Raw genomic sequence first — 23,727 nt, 5'->3', positions numbered from 1 at the left:
TACCTTTTAAAGATTTTTTTTTTTTTTTATTTGACAGAGATCACAAGCAGGCAGGGAGGCAGACAGAGAGAGAGAGGGAAGAAGCAGGCTCTCCGCTGAGCAGAGAGCCCGATTTGGGGCTCGATCCCAGGACCCTGGGACCACGACCCAAGCTGAAGGCAGAGGCTTTAACCCACTGAGCCACCCAGGTGCCCCATGTCTTTCACCTTTTAAATGAGCTTACTGAAAATAGGCTACAGTTTCCGTCCCGTCCCCCCCACCCACCGCCCCGCCAAATATTTTATTTATTTATTTGACAGACAGAGATCACAAGTAGGCAGAGAGGCAGGCAGAGCGAGAAGAAGGGAAGCAGGCTCCCTGCCGAGCAGAGAGCCTGATGCGGGGCTCCATCCCAGGACCCTGGGACCATGACCCAAGCAGATGGCAGAGGCTTTAACCCACTGAGCCACCCAGGCGCCCCTACAGTTTCTGTTTTAATATAAGATATTCATTCATAGAATTACAGCATGGGTAAGCCATTCTCCACATGTTGTTTTCTGATTTTTCATTTCTCTGAACAAACTTACTCTTTTTTGGAATTAGAGTTAGCTTTTTACCCCCTGTTTAATTTTTGGGAAAAAAAATTAGGAAATTAATCAGGCCATGGGCAATTTTATGATCTATCTTATAGTCTAACCAGAGAACAGTCTGAAGATAACATGATTTTACAGCTGTGCCTGAATATTATCTTATAGCTCAGATAACACTCAATTTTGTTGTTTAGATTTATTTTTGGTATTTTCTTAGGTATGAAGTAGTATCTTAAATATATTAAAATTTATTCAGTTAGTAGTGAGAGGCTTTTTTCCCAAGTGCTGATTTGATCTTGGTGGTTAAACTGTTTGTGTCCTTTGATGGATGTGTATTTAGTTACTGTTTGCTACATAACAGATGATCAGTAATGTTGAATTGGGTGGGTTTATATTGCAGACATTAAGGTTTATCATAATTATTGCAGGTGTTGCTTCTATTATAGTCTTCCCTTTTAAATTTTTTTAAAAAGATTTTCTTTATTTGAGAAAGAGTGAGAGAAAGAGTGAGCACGAGAAGGGGAGTAGAGGGAGAGGGAGAAGCAGACTTCCTGCTGTGCAGGGAGCCCAATATGGGGCTCGATCCCAGGACCCTGGCCTCCTGACCTGAGCCGAAGGCAGACACTTAACCGACTGAGCCACCCAGATGCCCCATGTTATATTCTTTAAATCTTAGATTTGTTATTCCTTATTGCAGAAAGTATATTTTATATAATCACATCTGTTGGTTTATTTATGCTTTCTTCTTTTGCACACAATTTTTATCTCTTTTCCACAGATGAGATAAATATGCTTAATCTGCTTTCTCCAAAATTTCTTGAATGTTTTTTGTTTATTTAGAATTAATCAGTTTTGGGGCACCTGGGTGGCTCAGTGGTTTAAGCCTCTGCCTTTGGCTCAGGTCATGATCCCAGGGTCCTGGGATCGAGCCCCACATCGGGCTCTCTGCTCAGCAGGGAGCCTGTTTCCCTTCCTCTCTCTCTGCTTGCTTGTGATCTCTCTCTGTCAAATAAATAAATAAAAATCTTTAAAAAAAAATCAGTTTTTTCCACATTGATACTGTTTTTCTGGCAAAATATATATATATATATATATATATATTTTTTTTTTAAGATTTTATTTATTTATTTGACAGACAGAGATCACAAGTAGGTGGAGAGGCAGGCAGAGAGAGAGAGGAGGAAGCAGGCTGCCTGCTGAGCAGGGAGCCTGATGCAGGGCTCGATCCCAGGACCCTGAGACCATGACCTGAGCCGAAGGCAGAGGCTTAACCCACTGAGCCACCCAGGTGCCCCTCATGGGTCTTTTTATATCTTTTTATTATGGTAAATATATATAACAAAATTAACTATTCTAACCACTTTAAATATACCATTCAGTGGTATTAAGTACATTCACAGTGTTGTGCAACCATCACCATCATCCTCCAGCCTCTATATTTGGTATATTTCTGCCTTAACCTGAAACATTATTGCTGTTACTCTCAGTTAAATTGTTTAAATCTCTGAGTCCTAGTTGCCTTGTCCATAATATGAAGGTAACACTGTGCCTTAGGATCGTTGTGGAGATAAAACTTAAGTAAGACCAAAAAAAAAAAAACAAAAAAACTAGGTAAGACAATAAATGTAAAAATATTTGCTGTATTATATATGCTTGGTAAATGATTGCTCTTACCCTTCCCACTGTAATTGGTTTTAAAGGCTGTTGTAGGGTAAGTCTTACTTAATTCCCTCAATAATTCTCCACTCCTCCAAGATACTCATTGTTCTTTTTGCCTAATTTTCATAAGATATTTGTAGGTATTAGAATAAACCTTTGTTCTCTTCTTGTTTGAAACTAATATATATGTTCTATGGATTATGAAGGCCAAATTACTACATGCCCCCTGACACTACTAATAAGCAGTGTTCTGCAAGAGACCACAGAAATGTTTTCTTATATTTTGAAATCATTTTTCCTGATTCCTTTTATGATTTTGCCTTATAAGGCCTCTTAGTTTATAAATTAGAGTTTAAGAGGTATCTTTAGGTTTTATGTTTGATACTTTGGGTGTTAGGGTACTAGTTTCTGAATTCATTTAAGGATCTCCTTTAGAATAGATCTGTTATTGTTGAATAACAATACTTGAAGCAGTTGTCTTAAAGCTGCTAAAAGATGGTATTTTGCTTATTATTTTCATTCTTCAAGGCACACACATAATCGTATTTGAGGATACCATGGTGGACATTTACTAATTACATACTTTTAAATCCTAAAGTAATCCACGTTAATAATCTTTTTTTAAAAAGATTTTATTTATTTATTTGACAGAGAGGCAGGGAGAGAGAGGGGGAAGCAAGCTCCCCGCTGAGTGGAGAGCCCGATGTGGGGCTTGATCCCAGGACCCTGGGACCATGACCGGAGCTGAAGTCAGAGGCTTTAGCCCACTGAGCCACCCAGGCGCCCCAATCGACGTTAATAATCTTAAGTGATAATATACCACTTTTTTGATACTTCTTTTTAGATTACTTTTATTTATAACTATTATTGCTGAGATATATTTAATTTTGGGAAGGATGCTGTTCATTTTCCCCAGGGAAATTTCTTTAGCCTTTTATTTAGTGTGTTCTAAAAAAAAAAAAAATACACACAACACACACACACACACACACACACACACACACACACATATATGGCCTTGGAAGAAATATTAAGTAGACTTCTAAAATACAGTGTGGTCCATGATTAAATTTTTGAGCTACCTGTTTTCTCTTTAGAATTATATGAAAGATATTCAGTTAATCTATGCACACTTAGCCACATGAAAGTTCCCCTTCAAGGACCTACAATCCAAATGTTGTGCTCTATTTAGACACTTCTCTTGATGTTATAATTAGGAGTAGTGTATACTTTATTCTCTTTGAAAGCAATTTGATCTTTATTCTGTTCTTTATATGTGTGTATGTAGAATATATATATATTTTTTTTTTTCCCCCTTTCTGTACTTGAGAGCCGTAATAACATTGCAGTAACCTAGGTTTTTGTTTGTAGCCATTTACAGTTAAAGGTTGAATAGTATTTCAACTTGGTACAAAACAGAAATTATCAGGTAGGAATCTAATTAGAATTTTGAAGTAAAATATTTACTAATTATTTCCCTTCTAACATTTAATGATTAAAAAGAAAAATTATAGCTGCCATATTATAAAAGTTTCCTGCTTTATTTATGAACATGTGAAATCACAGTATTTAAATTTGTGACCTTTTTGAATCCAAACAGAATTCCTTATTTTTTCCTTGTCAGCATTTGCAGATAGGGAAAGTCTACAGAAATAATACCATTTCTGTTCTTGGTTGTAGATTTTCCTAGATTTCTGTCCATAAAGGCATATAGATACTGACAAACTGTCATAATAAAAAAGGTGTATTTAGAAATCAACAGTAAGAATTGAAACTAGAAAATTGTGAGAAGACATTACTATCCAAATGCTTAAAAGCACTTAAAAGATTAACTCACATGTTAATTACATGTTTTGTAATTTCACTGGCTGTTTGACTAAGTTATAAGTAACTGTATTCATTTAAGTTGCACTTAAAGAATTTACTTTATATAATGAGCTGTATTCATTAAGTGCACTTAAGTTGCACCTAAGAATCCACTTTTTACTTCTATGTCATTGTATTTTTGGGTATTTTAGAAGATGAGTTTCATTTGTAGAATAATGTCGGGTTACATTAATGGTTTACAAAAACCCACTTAGATTATTAAACTCTAGAACTAGTACATGAAAAAGAGAATACTAAGATTTGTATACTAATTCTGTACTTTTTAAATTATCAAATACTGGAGCACTGTTTGTGTTATACAATACTTTCATCTGGTTGCTAGTAAATGTGACTTGATTATAAGCATGTGCACTTATAGAAAATGGTATGAGATCTTAATATTAAAGTTTTAGCACATTGAAAAGTTCTAGGAATGTGACAAATACTTGAATTCTTGTATTTAGTAAGTCCCTATATTTCAGATTAGTCAAATTATAAATTATTAGAAAAATTTAAATTTGTAAATTTAAATTATTTGCAAATAAATTTCTTTTATATTATTTGTAAATTTGTAAGTTTGCAATTTTAGGCATTTTACATGTTGCCGATGGAATCCCAGAAGATGCTGTAATAAATCATGTGCTTTCCTTGTAAGATTGCTTTTGTTTGATTTTTTTTTTTTTTTAAAGATTTTATTTATTTATTTATTTATTTATCTGACAGAAAGAGCACAAGTAGGCAGAGCCAGTAGACAGGGAGAGGGAGAAGCAGGCTCAGGGAGCCCAATGTGGGACTTGATCCCAGGACTCTGGGATCATGACCCAAGCCAAAGGCAGATGCTTAACCAACTGAGCCACCCAGGCACCCCTGCTTTCGTTTGTTTTAAATGATCAAAATTGTTGGTGATCATTGATCAGTTACTTGATTTTTAAAATTTTTTTCCTAACTATAGAAATTATGCCCTTTTATTCCCCTAAATTGAAAAGCTGAGAAAATAAAGGTAATTTTTAAGATGGAAACAGTAGTGCTTATTTTCAAACAAGAAATAGGAGAAGAGGAAAGAATGTCTCCCAATTTTTCCCTTAAAGTTTTCTTGCAACTTACCATAGAATTTGTCTTAAGAAAAATGGAAAATTCCTTCTTTTCATTATAAAATCACTGTTATTTTGCCATATTTTTAGAAGACAAAATTCAAGATTTTAACATTTAGTTTTGTATGACTTGAGAATTTATTTCCCCATAATTAAGAGGAGTATTTTTACCTTGTAAAACCCATGATCCCTTTTGATCAATAAAAAAGGTGCCCCTTTAATGTTTATATTTTTAAATCAGTTAGTTCTTGTGTTTAAAATTAAAGCACATGTTATTGAGTATCCTTTTTTAAAACAAAATTTCTTACCTTCTTCTTGCCCAGAGGTAGATTTTATAAACCTTCCCCCATGAGAAGGAATATCCCTTCCCTCTCCCGTGCTGAGAATCTACTAATTAGAGATTGCAATGATAACGTATGGCTTTCAATTAAGTAAAACATGGAATACTATAACTTTTTGTTTAGGTGAGAGATGATCACACAAAAATCCAACAAATGAGTTATTAAAGGTATCACACTTCCCTCATGATTTGGCCCTATTTTGCTCCTTTGGGGATGAAATTATATATGTACATTAGTACATTTAGACAGTATTAAAAGCCCATAAAATAAAGACATTTCGATTTAAATCTAAGATAGGTAGAAGCTGATAAAACATAAAAATGTTTCATCTTTCACAGTTGTGAATCCGTTTCACGTCACATTGATTATGCTCTTCTGAGGAGAGCAAAACAAATTCAGGCAAGATAGCTCCTGTGGGCTTTAGTTACTGCGCCCTGTAATTCTGCAGCACCAGTTACCTGCGTCATGTAGTTGGAGAACTTGGCTTTTGGGGCTCTGTATGAGCTACACGTGAGTATTGATCACCAAGCGCTTCTGACCTTTAAACCTTTTTTCTTTTGACATCTAGGTCAGGGAAGGGAATAAAGCCACGGTAGAGCTGGGCTGTTCTGCCTCATATCACGTGTGTGTTCCCTCTTTTTCTCATTCTGGAGTGTGGCTGTAAAATAAAGTGTGTTGTATTGCATCGCTATAGAGCAAAAGAGGGGAGGGGTGATATGGCACAACTGAAGGTTTTCATTTCCCTTTTCATTTTTTTTTTAATTTTTAAATTTTTATTTATTTATTTGACAGAGAGATCACAAGTAGGCAGAGGCAGGCAGAGAGAGGGGGAAGCAGGCTTCCTGCTGAGCAGAGAGCCCGATAGGGGGCTTGATCCTAGGACCCTGGGATCATGACCTGAGCTGAAGGCAGAGGCTTAACCCACTGAGCCACCCAGTTGCCCTTTTTTTAAAAAAAATATTTATTTATTTATTTGACAGAGAGCAAGGTTTTTTTTAAATCTCTGTTCGTTACTTCAGCGATAAGGTTCTATACTCGATTTCGCTTTTATATGTTTAGTTACAGTGGTTAGTAGAAGTACAACAGGTGTGACCTTCATTAAAAGCATAAATGGTCACATCAGTTTTCGAGAAGTGTCATTTTCATTTGTGTTGAATAGTTACGGAGTTTTTGTTTTTATAATGTGTTTAGTTTAATGATATCTACGTATTTCTTGCCAGCAGGCCACAGTAGGAAGTTCATACCAGTAAATATGGCGATTTGAGTCCTCTATTTTTCTTTTTTAGTTTGAAAAATCAGGACAGGAAGAGCAGGGTCTGAGAAGGTAGAGTTTGCTTAAAAATTCACTAGATAGTGGGACTCCTGGGTGGCTCAGTCGTTTGGTGGCTCAGAGTTTGACTCTGGTCCTGATCTCAGGGTCCTGGAATCAAGCCCTGTATCAGTCTCAGCAGGAAGTCTGCTGCTCCTTCTCCCTCTGCTCCTCCCCACTGTGTGCACACACTCTTTTTCTCTCTTTCAAATGAAAAAAAATATTGACTAGGTAATACATTTAGTGGAGCTTATTATTTCAGAATAAAATTGGGTCTTAGTTTTACATAATTTTGCCTTCGTTCTAAAATTCAAGGTTTTGCTTTACTTATTTATTTGAATTACTAAAATAAATCCAGAAGAATTTTCTTTAAAATTAATTGCATATATACAGATAGTTGGTTGTAAAAGTATTTAATTGATATTCCAGTTTGTCCCATTTAAAGTGATTCAGTGTGTCTGTGTTAACAGTTATGTAAATGTTCCACATTCAAGCAGGTTAGATGTTATCATAACTTACTGACTTCCGAAGCTAGTTTTTATCATTTTTTAATGTAACAATAATCCTAAAATCATGTTTTAGTTATCTGCACATGGTTGTCATTATAAGATGTTTGGTGCATTAGGCACTATAGTAACCGGGTTTTAAGTACAGCAGAAGGGGTTCCACGTGTTGGCTTTTGCTAGGCAGTATAAAGGTCATTGTGTGCACCTATCTCGACTTGGTGCAGCATGTCAATTTTGAAAAGCCACGTGCAGGTTTGAGATTTTGAGATTGGGACTCACGTAGAAAGCTTGGAGTAACAAAAAGTTAAAAAAAATTATTCTCTGATGGCCTCAATGATAATGCCTTACGAGTTCATAAAGCTTTGAACCCCCCCTTTTTTAAACAGACAGTGAAGACTGCTGACAGACACTTGCAATCCAGCCACATAAACGTTAGGAAGGAATACTGGTCCTCATGGAAGAAGAGCAAGACTTACCAGAACAACCAGTAAGTGTCTCCTTTAACAGTGTAAAGTTCTTTTTTTTTTTTTAAATTTTTATTTATTTGACAGACAGAGATCACAAGCAGGCAGAGAGGCAGGCAAGGCAGGTGGGGGAAGTAGTCTCCCTGCTAAGCAGAGAGCCCGATGCAGGACTTGATCCCAGGACCCTGGGATCATGACCTGAGCTGAAGGCAGAGGCTTTAGCTTTAACCCACTGAGCCACCCAGGCGCCCCACTGTAAAGTTCTTTATAGAAAAGCTAATTGTAAAAGACTTTAAATATTACTCAGTTATACTAGAGATCCCAAATTAGAATAAAAATGAGAAGACTTCCTAATACTTCCCTTCTAAGAAAAGTGTTCTTGAATTCAGTTTTGTTAGCTTAATTCTAGAGAGTCTTTAGAAAATACAGTATTAACAAAGTATATATTGTATTTGGAAAATACAAAAGTACATATTGTATTTGGAAAATACAAAAAAAAATATTGTATTTGGAAATGTCATTAAAATAGAAAAAACACCAATGGCTATTCTTAAAGTTTTTAGAAAATTAAAGAGGACATCTGTTTACCAGTAAAACAGTATATATACCATTTCTGCCTGAAAACGTAGTTTTATCTTTACCTAAATTTCTCTGATTGACTTAATTAAAAAAAATAATTGAAGAAAAGTGTGATTTGACCCTTACCTAATTGTTAAAAACAGATAAGATCCTAGAGTCTAGGTTAGAGTCTTAATTTCTTTTGAATATTTAATATAAATAAATAAAAATTCGAAATGTCCCCAGGTGATACAGATTTGCCTTTGCCATGGCCTTTTGTTCGTTTTGCTCTTTCTGTATTTTGACTCTTAGCATTTAAAAAAGGAAAGCAGGGGCACCTGGCTGGCTCAGTCAGTGGAGCATCCAATTCTTGATCTCTGGTTTGTGAGTTCAAGCCCCACCATGGGCACGGTGCCTACTTAAAAAATAAATAAAATATAATAGGAAAACAATAGTAATCATTCTTTCGAGATACTTTTTTTTTTCTTTTTAAGATTTTATTTATTTATTTGACAGAGATACAGCGAGAAAGGGAACACAAGCCAGGGGAGAGGGAGAGGGAGAAGCAGGCCTCCGCTAAGCAGCGAGCCCAATGTGGGGCTCAATTACAGGACCCTGGGATCATGACCTGAGCTGAAGGCAGATGCTCAATGACTGAGACACCCAGGCGCCCCTCAAGATACTTTTATATTAAAGAATCTTTTCCTTTTGTGTTGTTTCTCTTTCTGAAGTTAGATAAATTCTAAGGCAATTTACTATCCTGAATGAGCCTCTTGCATTTCATAGTAAGAAAGAATGTAGAATAATAATATGTTTACATTTATGAAAATCCAACTTGGAAAAAAATTGAGTTTTGAAAGCAGATGATAGGGCATGTTTTTCATGTTCTAGATGTATTCTTTATATCACAGAAGGATGGGTACCGGCTTGCATCAAGTCCTTTAATACATTTTTAATATTTGTTTTTACATTGAGAGTACATGCTAATGATTACTTTGCCATTATTCTTTTAGCCCTCTTTCTTAAGGTAAGTATAAAACTAGAAAGAGCAGGACGCCTGGGTGGCTCAGTTGGTTAAGCATCTGCTTTCGGCTCAGGCCACAATCCGAGAATCTTGGGATCAAGTCCTGAATCAGGCTCCCTGCTCAGTAGGAAGTCTGCTTCTCGCTCTGCTTGCTGCTCTTTCTCTCGCTCTCTGACAAATAAAGAAAATCTTTTTTAATAAATAAAACTAGAAAGACATAAGCAATTGGTAAAATGACCTTGAAACATAGGAAGTGTCATCCCTTATCCCTGACCCATCAGGGATAATGGTAGATAATCAGGGAAATGGTAGAACTAAAAATCATCCTTAGCAGTGTTCTAGGATATATACTATGAGAACACATAGCTGAATTAGAGGCATTAAGTATGCCAAAGAAAATTATGTCATTGAGTTTTTCTGTAGCAAGACAGAAGTCTAGTCAGGAGGTCTAGTTTCAAGACTTATGTGCTGACACACTATTGAAATGGGTATTATTAGTTACTCCGTATTTATTGAAGGTAATGAGAATTGTGAGGCTGACCTGCTGGTGAGTCATCTTTTCTGCTCTGCTTCATTTCCCTGCTGTTCTGTTCAATTTCTATAACACAATGTGCAAAACCTGACTGTTACTTAAGAAGGTGAGAAATTAAAGCATTTTTTAAAAATTAAAGCATTTTAAAAACAAATTTTCTACTGACTGTAAATGGTAATTGTCACAGGGTGTCATTTATTTTGATTTGTGCCCGAGTCTTAATTTATAAAGGTAACTGAGTGACGACATGGGGGGGTCAGTGCCACTGAAAGAAAAGTTTAATGTTACTCATAGTCCTTAGATATGGAAAGCATGGCACACCACCCAGGGCCAGAGGGAAAAGCACCAGTCAGTTAGGAGGCAGGAAGGAGCAACGGGAATGCATAGGCCACGGGCCTTATTGGGGTTACCACAGGCAAGGGAAGGTAAACAAGGTTTAGTTTGTTTGAATAATTTCCAAGGGCTTTTGGGGCATTGCGGCTGTCAGTAGGTGTCTGGTATCTGCCTCTGGGTGGGATGATTAGAGCAGGGGAAATACTGACTTGGTGTGTATGTTGGAAAGGAGATGGATCAGAGTATGGGCCCTGCATCACAAGGGAGATGTACACAGCTTTGGTCTATAGTTTGTCCCTATGATGAATGGATGCCAAATAGACAAATACAGAGTCTAAGAAAACATGAATTTTTTTAAAAAACATGAATATTTATGAACTGTTAAAAATAGAGTAGGAAGAGTAAATATTGTACTTTGAGGAGAAAAGTATTCACAGGCTGTAGTAGAGGTCTAAAATTTGAGTAGAAAAAGTGGTTCTATCCCAAGTTGATGATAATAAATAAAACCGAGAATTTTAACCCTACCGTTACCTATATACATAGAGAGATGTTGCTGGTGGGCATTATTAGCTGGAGTTATGTTACTCTCATTAGCTCGTCTTGTTTCCTTCCTACTGAATTATCCCTTTCTTGTTTCTTTTTTTTCTTTCTTTCTTTTTTTTTTTTTTTTAGATTTTGTTTTTTTTTTTTTGACAGAGAGATCTCAAGTAGGCAGAGCAGCAGGCAGATGGAGGGGGGGAAACCTGGCTCTCTGCTCAGCAGGGAGCCAGGACCCTGGGATCATGACCTGAGCTGAAGGCAGAGGCTTTAACCCACTGAGCCACCCAGGTGCCCCAGCATACCTCAATTTTTTTAAAAAATATTTTTATTCCTGTGTGTATAAGCAAGGACCCAAGTTATTTCTAATGAGTTCTGTTCCTCCAGACTTGTAGCAGTTTTATCTCGTAAACCTAAAACTTTGAGATGTCAGTGCAGAGAGCCAGCATCGATCATCTGAAAAATCACAGAGTCATCCACAGAACATGGATATTCTGAATTCATGTACTGTGTTACTAGTATTCCCTTGCTCTGTTATGTTAAAAGCATAATTTTTTTTTTTTAAGCAGAGGCACAAATAGAAACCTGATTCACAAATTTGTCAGTGGTTCTTCTTTTTGTGTTATCTTTAGTCATAACATGCCCATAAGATGATGTCATTTTTTAAAATAACAGGTTTGAGATATAATTCACATATTCTTTTTAAAATGCAATTCAGTGGTTTTTAGTATAGTCACAGTGTTTTTCAGTCATCACCAGAATCCATTTTAAAACATTTTCATCATTCCCAAAAGAAGCTCCATACCCATTAGCAGTCACCCCCCAATTCCCCTATCCCCTGCAGCCCTAGGCAACTGCTAATCTAATTTCTGTCTAAAAATTTACTGATTTGTGGACATTTCATGTAAATGGAATCATACAGTTTGTGATTCTTTGTGACCGGCTTCCTCCACTTAGCCTAGTCTTTTCACACGGTTCATTTACTTTGAAACATGTCTCAGTACTTCATTCCCTTTTATTGCTAAATAATATTTTATGGATTTTTAAAATTTATGAGTCATCATTTAATTTATCATTATTTTATCATTTTATCCATTTATCCATTCATTCATGTTGTTTTTACTTTTGGGGTATTTTGAATAATGCTATTATGAACGGGGCGCCTGGGTGGCTCCCTGGGCTAAAGCCTCTGCCTTTGGCTCAGGTCATGATCCTAGGGTCCTGGGATCGAATCCCACATCGGGCTCTCTGCTCAGCAGGGAGTCTGCTTCCCTTCGTCTCTCTCTGCCTGCCTCTCTGCCTATTTGTGATCTCTCTCTGTCAAATAAATAAATAAGTAAATAATCTTTTTTAAAAATGCTGTTACGAACATCTATGGACATATGTTTTCATTTCTCTTGGTTATATAGCTAGGAATCAAATGGCTGGGTTATATGGTAATTCTATATTTAACCATTTGAGGAACTACTAAACTGTTTTCCAAGGTAGCTACACTATTTTACATTCTATTGATTTCTGGATTGTATTGTTTCAACCCATACTTCTGTAATCCAGTGAAATCTGTCTGTATCCTTTTGAGTTAGTTTACCTTCCTGGGGTACCAAGGCAGTGCATGTTTTCTATGTTTGATTTATAGAAGAGCATAATTGCCCAAGTCAAGGCAAATAATGGGACATGAAAGGTAAAAAATTAGCTGTGATACTTCACTCGGCATCAGGGAAATACAAATCAAAACCACAATGAGATACCACCTCACACCAGTCAGAATGGATAAAATTAACAAGCCAGGAAATGACAGATGCTGGCGAGGATGCGGAGAAAGGGGAACCCTCCTACACTGTTGGTGGGAATGCAAGCTGGTGCAACCACTCTGGAAAACGCATGGAGGTTCCTCAAAAAGTTGAAAATAGAGCTACCCTATGACCCAGCAATTGCACTACTGGGTATTTACCCTAAAGACACAAACGTAGTGATCTCAAGGGGCACGTGCACCCGAATGTTCATAGCAGCAATGTCCACAATAGCCAAACTATGGAAAGAACCTAGATGTCCATCAACAGATGAATGGATAAAGAGGATGTCGTGTATATATATACACAATGGAATACTATGCAGCCATTAAAAGAAATGAAATCTTGCCGTTTGCGACGGCGTGGATGGAACTAGAGGGTATTATGCTTAGCGAAATAAGTCAGTCGGAGAAAGACAACTATCATATGATTTCCCTGATATGAGGAAGTGGAGATGCAATGTGGGGCGTTTGGGGGGTAGGGAAAGAATAAATGAAACAAGATGGGATCAGGAGGGAGACAAACCATAAGAGACTCTTAATCTCACAAAACAAACTGAGGGTTGCTGGGTGGGGAGGGGCATAGGGAGAGGGTGGTGGGGTTATGGACATTGGGGAGGGTATGTGCTATGGTGAGTGCTGTGAAGTGTGTAAACCTGGCAGTTCACAGACCTGTAGCCCTGGGGCTAATAATACATTATATGTTTATAAAAAAATAAAAAATTAGCTGTGATAATAACATTTTCTTCCCCCCAAACTTTTTTTGTTTGGTAGATATGATTTTAGGTACATTTTCTCCATTTCTAGTATTACTTATACTTTGTACTGGGTTGGCACTGTACTAAATAAAAAGTAAAATAAAATTTGAAAGGCCTTATGGTGTGGGTGCCTGGGTGGCTCTGTTGGTTAAGTGGCTGCCTTCAGCTCAGGTCATGATCCTGGGGTCCTGGGATGGAGCCCCACGTTGGGCTTCCCTGCTCAGCGGGAATCTGCTTCTCCCTCTGTCGGCTCTCCACTTATGCTCTCTCTTGGTCTTTCTCTCTCCAAAAAAAAAAAAAAAAACCAAAAAACCTTTAAAAATAATAATTATTTTGTTTTATTTATTTTTTAAAAGATTTTATTTATTTATTTGACAGAGATCACAAATAGGCAGAGAGGCAAGCAGAGAGAGAGAGGAGAAAGCAGGCTCCCCTCCGAGCAGAGAGCCTGATGTGGGGCTCAATCCCAGGACCCTGGGATCATGACCTGAGCCAAAGGCAGAGGCTTTAACCCACTGAGCCACCCAGGCGCCCCAGAAAAATAATAATAATTTTTAAAGGCCCTCTGGTATAATTTTTAATTATAAAATTTAATTATAAAAATTTATATTTTTGTATAAAAATTTATTTTTATATAAAATGTTATATAATTATTAAAAATTTTTAATTATAAAAATAAATTTTTGCTCCAGTTCCCTTTTTTTTTTTTTAATGATTTTGTTTATTTATTTGACAGACAGAGATCACAAGTAGCCAGAGAGGTAGGCAGAGAGAGAGGAGGAAGCAGGTTCCCTGCTGAGCAGAAAGTCCAATGCAGGACTCCATCCCAAGACCCTGCAATCATGACGTGAGGATCATGACCTGAGTGGAAGGCAGAGGCTTAACTCACTGAGCCACCTAGGCACTCTTCCCTTTTCTTTTTTTGGAATTTCTTTTTTTTTTTTTTAACTTAATTTGTTATTCTGTGGTTCTAATAAAATTAAGATTATGATAAGTTAGATTCCTCAGTGCTCCAGTTTTCTTTGTATGGATGATTTAAAACTATATAGAGTGTTTTGGTTACCAGGTCACAGATACATTTCTTTGGTCATAAAGAGTCTTAGAGTGAGCTAAGCATAAATTCATCCCCACTGTTGGAAAATTACATTATCATCTGACCTAATGTAAATACTATCATCTTTAGGTGGGAAGGGCAGCACATTTTATGACAAAAGCATATATTTTGTCATTTGTGAAATTATGGCAGGCAAATAAACTAGATAATTTTATTTTCCTTAATGTCTAACCTTGCAATTTCCAGCCACAATGTCATCCATTATTATCTTAAGTAGCTCCTTTATGTCCCACCCCTTTCAGTGGGGTTACATAATACAGTTATAATAAGTTAAATGCTTTTGTCAAAGTCCATATATTATTCTAGGAGTATTCGATCTCCTGGTTGGTTTATGGTATCTTTTAATCACATAGAAGTTTTGAATTTTGTAATATCAAATCTGTTTTTTATTTTATGGATTTGGAATTCAATATGCCTAGTAAGAATTTATCTGCCTCAAAGGTTTTTGTTTTTCTTCATATGCTTCTGTAATTTTTTTAAATTTATAGGATTAAAAAAAATTTTTTTTAGTGACACATCATGTTACATTAATTTCAGATGAACGTAGTGATTTATCTACTCTATGTTGTGCTGTGCTCACCCCAAGTGTAGCTGCCATCTGTGACCATACAATGCTATTGCAGTGCAATTGTCTATATGCCCTATGGTGTGCCCGTTTTTCTTAGAGGGTTGTTTTTTTTTTTTTAAAGATTTCTTTATTTTAGACAGAGAGATAGAGAAGGAGAGAGAGAGAGTGCATGAGTGGGAGAAGCCAGAGTGGAGGGGCGGTGAACACGGAGCCTGCTGTGGGACTTGATCCCATTACCCTGAGTTCACGACCTGAGCCAAAACCAGGAATTGGACAGCCAGCCAACTATGCCACCCAGACACCCCAAGGGTTTTTTTTAATGCCCCCCTTTTCTTGATTTTCTCTTTATTTACCTATGAAAATTAAAGTAGCAGTAAATAATAACGTGTGTTGGTATGCCATAAGCAAGAAACCAAGAGTGGTTTTATTTATTTTGTCATGTTTTCTCATGAGGAATAGATGTCCATGAGAAATGTTACGGGCCTTGTATTTATCTTTTATTTATTATTTACCTTATCTAAGGAACTGCTAGACTGTTTACCAAAGTAACTATACTATCTTACATTCTATCAGTTTCTGGATTATATTGTTTGAATCCATACTTGTGAAGTTTGTCTGTATCCTTTGAGTTCATTTACCTGCCTTTAGTGCCAAGGTGGCACATGTGTCCTGATTTACAGGGGGACATAATTACCTGAATCAAGGGAAATAATGTCTGAGATGTTAAATTTATTCATATTAAATATTCATATTAAATAGATATATTCCCACCTGATATTTTTGTTTAAAATTATTTAACAGTGTTTCTGCCTTTTGTTGGCTTGAAATACTTTGAAGGACCTATAATTTTGTATGGCTAAGCATACTAAGCATGTTTCTACTATGACTAGTTATTCTAATCGAGAGCTCTAAAATCAGCTTCTTTGTAATATGAAAGCAGGGAAATCCACTAGCAGTGTTAAATGTTGATCTTCTGTTTGTGGATTCTTAACTATTTCAGTGGAAATGCTTTCAGCTCAGAAGGAATTAGAAAAGACAAAAATCTGGAATAAAATGATAGCATGCAGAATATTTTTAAAATTGCTCATAACCTGGGGCTCTTGGGTGTCTCAGTTGGTTAAGCATCTGACTCTTAGTTTTGGCTCAGGTTGTGATCTCATGGGTCATGGGATCGAGGTCAGCACTCCGCTTGAGTTTCCCTTTCCCTTCCCCTCTGCCCACCTCCCCCATCTCCTCCTTCCCTCTCTCTCAAAATAAATAAATAAGTAAAATCTTTTTTTAAAAAATTAAAGTCATTCCTATTTAATAAGTTAATGAGTAGATGATATTGAAATTGCCACAATTACTGTTGGATAATATAATTATGTGTCTGTTAAAATTTAAAACCAATTAGTTTGTATCCAAGTTTGGATATTTGATTCTGATAAAAATTTTTGTAAAGATTTTTATTTATTTTATTTATTTGGAAGAGAGAGAGAGAGTGTGTGTGCACACAAACGAGCACAACCAGGCTCCCTACTGAGCAGGGAGCCTGATGCGGAGCTCAATCCCAGGACCCTGGGATCATGACCCAAGCCAAAGGCATACGCTTAACTGACTGAGCCACCCAGGCGCCCCTCTGATAAACATTTTATCTTGAGTAAAAATCTGGTAAATATTTTACCTTGAACCTGAAAAACACTTTTTTCATTAAAAAGAAAAGAGCTCATGTGAAAACCAAGTCCATCTCTAACTAAAATAGAACAAAGGTTAATTAAATAAATCGAAGCAAAACAAAATGAAACAGTTACCTTGTAATTTATTAGTTAATATTAGCCTGCCATTTGAATGGCTTGATGATTTCAAGAGCAGATCACTATATTGATGTCTTTGTATAATTATTTTTGCAGGTAAAAAAAGCCAAGATGCAGGAATCAGGAGAGCAAACTTTAAGGTATGTAAAGTTGAATTTCTTTTTAATGATCTACTTACAGTCCTTTTTAGTATATGCTGATTAGTATAGGGGCGTGTTTTGGGTTGACTACTCTCTTTTTTAATTTTAGCATCTCAGACTTTGGTTTTTGTTTTTGTTTTTTTTAAAGATTTTATCTATTTATTTGACAGAGATCACAAGTAGGCAGAGAAGCAGGCAGAGAGAGAGGAAGGGAAGCAGGCTCCCTGCTGAGCAGAGAGCCCAATATGATCCCAGAATCCTGGGATCATGACCTGAACTGAAGGCAGAGGCTTTAACCCACTGAGCCACCCAGGCGCCCCATCAGACTTTATGTTTTGAAATTACTTGGTTTAAGATGAAAATTTCCTTCCAGTAGTTTGTCCTTGAAACAAATAAGCACTGATATTTTCTTATTCATTCATTATTTATTCAGTAATATGTACTGAACTCATGTTATCTACCAGGTCCTATGATATATGGAAGAGACATAACAGTATATATTCTCCAGTCAGATGTACAATAAACAGAATGGGAAGAATAAGCAGAAATAAGGGAAATGCAAGGGATTTGGTGTTAATTACCAAATGGATATGGGATGCCTTAGTCATTAGCTCCACTCCCTCTTGGACAAAAGGCAGCTTCTTTGCACCTAATGCTCTCACTTCCGCAATGCCATGGTTTTCTGCTTTCTACAGTTCTTACTTCCTGTTGTTTGTCTGTGAACCAGTAACTACATCACCTCTAACATCTTAATTTCCAGAACCTGACTATTTTAGTACCACACACTGCATTCTAGCTCATGTAGCTACTCCCACACTCCCATATGATATCTTCCTATGCACTTCCCATTACATGAGCTGTCATATTTTCACCTTAACCATTGACCCCTCCCACAGGAAAAAGACTTCCATATCTTTCTTATGCTGTTTAAATGATAAGATCTATTAATTTAATCAGTCCCTTACAAACATTTTGTGAGGGACTTCTCCTTTTAACTTCTCCTTTTCCCCTGTGGCATGCTTCCTTAGCAAAACCACAACCCTGGTCAAACCCAACTATCCACCCATTCCATGCTTATTTCCAATCACCTGAACTCTGTGATGGAAAAACACAAAACTGTACTGATCTGTTTTCATTTATAATTGCATCTCAAATGGGCACTTAAAGATTCTTGGTGGTCCATCTACCCTTCCCGGTGTGTTTTATTTTCTAGCCTCTAAAATTAACTTTCTTCCCCTCCCTTCCTCCTTACCTCCTGGTTCCTCCCCTTCCTTTCATCTTACCTCCCCTCCACTCTGTTCCCATTCACTCAGCTGGGGATCTTGTTCTCCCTAATTTCAAAGAGAAATTAGAAACAGTTTGATACTGCCTTGTTTGCCTGTCACCAAATCTACCAAATTTGATTTGACCAAATCTACCCATTTATCTACTTCTGTTTTGACCAAATCTACCCATTTATCTGCTTCTCTACAATATTCTCTTGAAATCAAGAGTCAGATGCTGAACTGACTGAGCCCCCTAGGTGTCCCATTAACACTCTTGCTTCTGTTGAATCTCTAAACAGTTAGTTGAATATGTAGGGGATTTTGCTATAACATAAGATTCTAGAACCATAGGTCTTTATACCATCGTATACCAGATTATACGAATAGACCTTCTAAGTTACAGGGTCTAGAAATAGTCTTTCATCAGTGGGTATAACAGTGAACCCCAGACTTATCCAGGTATACATAGGAGACAAAACAGTCATTGTAGTTGGAATATGAAGTTCTTGTCTAGTTTTATACCCATCTCCTGGGAATCCTGTTTAAGTAGGCATGACTAGAAGTCTGTATTTTTACCAATTATTTAGGTAATTATAATAATAGACAAGTTTGGGAAACATTGATATAACCGGTCAGTATGGTTTCTTCCCCTTACTCTTCAATTCCCATAGTCACACCTTGGTTAGTACATTAAATGCTATTCCAAAAATATATGCATTTGAGTAAATAGATAAACTTCACCTGGGCATTTAGCTTTAAAAATTAATTACAGAGGTGCCTAGCTGGCTCAGTTGGTAGAGCATGTGACTCTTGATCTCAGGTTCATGAGTTCACACCCCAGATTGGGCATGGAGCCTACTTAAGAAAAATAAGGGGCGTCTGGGTGTCTCAGTCCTTAATCGTCTGCCTTGGGCTCAGGTCATGTTCTCAGGGTCCTGGAATTGAGCCCCACATCGGGCTCCTTGCTCAGCGGGGAGACTTCTCACTCTCCCACTCCCCTAGCTTGTGTTCCCTCTCTCCTATGTCGCTGTCAAATAAATAAAATCTTTAAAAAGAAAGAAAGAAAGAAAGAAAAATAAATAAAAGTTAATTATAGGGACACCTGGCTGGTTCAGTCAGATGAGCGTGCAACTCTTGATCTCGGAGTTATGAGTTCAAATCCCTGCTGGGTGTAATGATTACTAAAGTAAATAAATAAACATTAAAAAAATAAAAGTTAATTATATCTGAGGAAAAACTGTTTGAAAATTCGGAATATACCAGGGGAAAAAAAATCTTGATTTCTCACTTGAATGTTAGAGGTCCATTCAGAAAAAATATGAGAGCTTTAAGGATTTTGATGCTGTGTACTTTTTATATAAGTAACATTTCTTTTAAAAATTTTGCTGTGTAGAAACTACTCTTACCTTTTATTAGTCTCATCTTTGAAGATATGTGGAGTCTGTGGTATGGTGTTGTCCACTTCTCCCTAGAGTATAAAATAGCAGAGCAGATTTCTTTCTAAGGAAAATGAATGTGGGAAGGATGCCTGGGCTAGGGTGAAGTTATAATATAATAATGGCTATGGTTATATTACATTTACTCTCTTCTAGTCTCTGAGTACTTTTCATATATTAACTCACTAATCCATGTAACAACCCTATGTGTTAGGCTCTGTTTTTGTCCCTCTTTGACAGCTGAAAGCAGGGTACAAAGAAGTTTAGCTCAAAGTCTTTAAGCTAGTTTTGGCAGAGTATAATATGAATGCAAGCAATCTGGCCACTATGCTATGCTGGTAACTGAAAGAATAACCAGAGAGTAGAAAGGAAGATAGAAAGGAAGAGGGAGGACACTGTGAGGGGTGAAAGTTAGTAAAATCTCCATTCCAGAATTTCAGTGAGAATTTTGCCATTAAAGTGTCTAACCTAATGATTTGTTCTCCCAGTTTATGTGATTTACCTTTTGGAATTTATCTGAATTCTCCTTATAACTTAAAAAAAGATACTGCTCAGGGGATATGATAGCAAATTTTTAAAAAAAATTTTAATTGGATGGGGCGCCTGGGTGGCTCAGCGGGTTAAAGCCTCTGCCTTTGGCTCAGGTCGTGATCCCAGGGTCCTGGGATCGAGCCCCGAGTCGGGCTCTCTGCTCGGCAGGGAACCTGCCTCCCTTCCTCTCTCTCTGCCTGCCTCTCTGTCTACTTGTGATCTCTTTCTGTCAAATAAATGAATAAAATCTTTAAAAAAAATTTTTTTTAATTGGAGAAAAAAGAGAAATACAATAAAATGAGCCATTTTAAGGTTCAGAACCCCCTTCTTGGAAGCAAGCATGTATAATTTGAAAAAAATTCTCAAGTAACTATGAGAACCACTGTCTGAAATCAGGAATCTCCCCATTTTACTCTGGAACTTTGGAAACAAAGTGACAGCGAAGTTTGGTTTGTTTGCTTATTTTTTGGTTGGGTTTTTTTTTTTTTTCTTTTTTACCCCAAGTTCTTTAGAAAAACTCTGACTTATCTCTGACTTAGCTGGAATTTCTGAGTGATAGGAAAACAGAAGGAGTCTTGGGATGTGAGAAGGAAGAGTGAAATGCTGAAGGTACCAGCCCCAGCCCTACCTCCAGGTAGCTGCTAAAAACCAAGAATAATGATACCATGAAGACTTACTTTGCCTCTTACTTGTGTAGCGTAGGAAGAGAAATGGGTTTGATGAAATCACTTTTAGCAACACATCAAGTCCATGAGGGGCTAATGTTTTCATTTTGGTTCTCTCAGTCAAGTGAGCAGCCCTGAAGTCAGTGATCAGAAACCTGAAACTTCAAGCCTTGCTTCAAACCTTACCATGTCAGAAGAAAGTAAGTACTGTATTCTGTGCACGATGAAAGAGGTATTCTTATAGATGGATGATGCTATTCTTCTATAATTGGTTTTCACTGATTGCCTTGTTTGTTTCTTATATCCAGAAGCCTTTCCTGTCCGTGTGTGTGTGTGTGTGTGTGTGTGTGTGTGTGTGTGTGTTTTCATCCTTGTGTTCTCATATATTTGACATACCAGCTGAGGAAGAAAATCGCATGGAATCCATTTACCTGAGGAGTCACACTTGGTGATTTTATTTTTGTTTTGTTTTGAAGTTGATGTTCTGGAAGTAATACTGCCTTCCTTGCAATCAGAAAAGTTTATGGGCCAACCTCTGACTGCTCCTCCAAAGACATTGCTGTTTCTCCACCTTTCTAACAACCAAATGACTCTACCTATCCATCTGTGCCAAAAAGAAAAGTAATCCCCTTAAGAGCCCCAAATTGAAGGACGCCTGGGTGGCTCAGTTGGTTACACGTCTGCCTGTGGTTTGGGTCATGATCCCAGGGTCCTGGGATTGAGTCCCACATCTGGCTCCTTGCTCAGCAGCGAGCCTGCTTCTCCCTCAGCCCTCTGCGCCCCCGGCTTGTGCTCTCTCTCTATCTCTCTCTCTGACAAATAAATAAATAAAATCTTCAAAAAAAAAAAGAGCCCAGAATTGATACTGGACGCTGGGGGAGATCCACCCCAATAAGATACATCCTCCACTTACCAACCTGCTTTCTCCTATAGAAAAGATAAATTTATAATGGACAAAATTTTATAGAGTGTTCTGGGTTTGTTTGGTTGGGGTTTTTTGTTTGTTTGGTTGTTTTCTTTTTTTGCGAAGATGTAAGTTTTCTCTAGCATACCCACATATGCCCCCAGGTTGCCTCCACAGGACAAATAGTCATCCCTGAAATTAAATATCAGTGCCCCTCCATATTTTACCACGTACTTTAAAAGAATAAATTTGTATAAGACACTTTTTTAAAAGACACTTGTTTAGGGGATTTTTTCTTCTCTTAAGGTGGTTATGCTTAACTTGACATACTTCCATGTATTAGAAAATGATGTCTTTAAAAAAAAAAAAAGGAAGGAAATAGTATATCTTGAACTCTGTATATTATTTCCTCAAAGGTACTAGTCTAGTGGTTCTCCAGCTCTTACAGTACTTAAGAATCTGGAATGCTTGTTTATAATGTAGAATTTTGGCCTCATTTTCAGAGATTATCATTCAATAGATCTGATGTGGATTGGAATGTATAAGAAGATAGGTGATTCTGATGCATATGAGAAACTGCCCACACTGTGGGAACTGCTCTAATCCGTGAAAAGTTTCTGATTTTTTTTGATGTCCCACTCATCCCCAAGAAAAAAACCCTATTTTTTAAATATATTCCAGGGCCAAGAAGTAAGTTGAGTCTTCTTGCTCCTTCCAGATATTTCTTTCTCTTTTTCCCCTTCGAAAACTCCAGTTCCTTTGAAGTACATATTTATGCCTCCCTTGCCTTTCTTTTTACCCTAAACTGAACTACTAGTCATTTTGCTCTTTAAAGACTAGGTCTTCTTTGTTTTCTTCTCCATCCAAACTCTTACTATTCTTGATGATTTCAAAATCCATGTAAATGACCTATCCAATACCTGTCATCATATCTGTCTGCCTTTATGTCCCTTTTCACTCCGCATGGATTCTATGGCTCTTTATTATAATTGTTCCCTTATAAATACCTTCAATACCTTTGCCTCTTGTACTCTCCTTGCTAAACCCCAGTCCTAATTTAATACAACTCTCCATCTTCCCTTTAAGTGCATTCACATAGCTAAACATTATTGGATAAATTATCTACCTGGCTGACTCACAAGGCCTCAAATAGGCACCCAGCATGTTTGGAAATCCTACTACATTTTGCTAATGAATTTTACCTTTTGATATTTCACAGAATACCATATCCTCACTCACCTTTCCTCATTCTTAACCGATGGCTCCATTGCAAATAGAACTTACCAGACAAAAAATAACCCTTATCCTCCCACCACCACCAAATCTTCAAGCCTACCTGTGTTTGTACCCATGTTTTCTTGCTTCATTCTTACCAGGACTAAAATAGTCCTAGTCTGTAGAAATGGTGCTCCTGTCAACAGTAAGACCTTTTATTTGGGCTCCATATCTAACCCTTTCTCACCTTCCCCAAGGGCTTTGGTATTGTTGTTAACTAAGACCATGCCTGTGTCATCAAATTCTTCTTCTCTTCTTAATCTTTCCTGTCAGTAAAGAGACATGACAGTATTTGCCATCTTAAAACAGAAACAAAACCCTCCTTTGGCTCCACATTCTCCACCAGTTATAGACCTTTCCTCTGTTCTATGACCCATTGGAACTTCTGGAAAGAGTTGCGCTTTCTTGTTTTCTTGCCTCCCATTCATTATTCAGTCCTCTCAAGTTTAACTTCGGTCACCACTCTTCCACTGAATTGCTCCTCTCAAGGTCATTAGTTACTTGCAGTTACTCTGAGAAGACTAGTTGTAGTGAACGTTTCTTCTCATATTCTGCCTCTCACCACTTTTCCTCCCACCTTTCTCTTCTGTTGGCCCTTCTTCCTCTGCCTGAACTCTGAATGTTAGGCCTCAGGATTTATTTCTAGTCCAGCATTCTTTCCTCTTTCTGCATCCTTTCATCCACTGCGTTACTTTAAATA

At 37.1% G+C, this 23,727-nt stretch overlaps 1 protein-coding gene across 4 annotated transcripts in view; it reads left to right on the top strand.

The window, feature by feature from the left end:
- Nucleotides 1-23,727, top strand: part of EYA3 (EYA transcriptional coactivator and phosphatase 3) — a 105,266-nt gene that overhangs the window by 31,361 nt on the left and 50,178 nt on the right. The window contains exons 2-4 of one of the 4 annotated variants that reach the window (XM_032863908.1): nucleotides 7,728-7,828; nucleotides 16,908-16,951; nucleotides 20,969-21,048. In XM_032863908.1, coding sequence (XP_032719799.1) covers nucleotides 7,796-7,828; nucleotides 16,908-16,951; nucleotides 20,969-21,048 — 157 coding nt within the window. In that variant the 5' untranslated portion in view covers nucleotides 7,728-7,795. Of the gene's footprint in view, nucleotides 1-7,727; nucleotides 7,829-14,491; nucleotides 14,583-16,907; nucleotides 16,952-20,968; nucleotides 21,049-23,727 lie in introns of those variants that run through there. The other 3 variants (XM_032863907.1, XM_032863910.1, XM_032863909.1) reach the window with 3 other exon arrangements.

Source organism: Lontra canadensis, unplaced genomic scaffold (genome assembly GCF_010015895.1).
Source record: "Lontra canadensis isolate GAN:19392208 unplaced genomic scaffold, GSC_riverotter_1.0 scaffold25, whole genome shotgun sequence".
Taxonomy (NCBI): domain Eukaryota; kingdom Metazoa; phylum Chordata; class Mammalia; order Carnivora; family Mustelidae; genus Lontra; species Lontra canadensis.
This window is presented reverse-complemented; position numbering and strand designations above follow the sequence as displayed.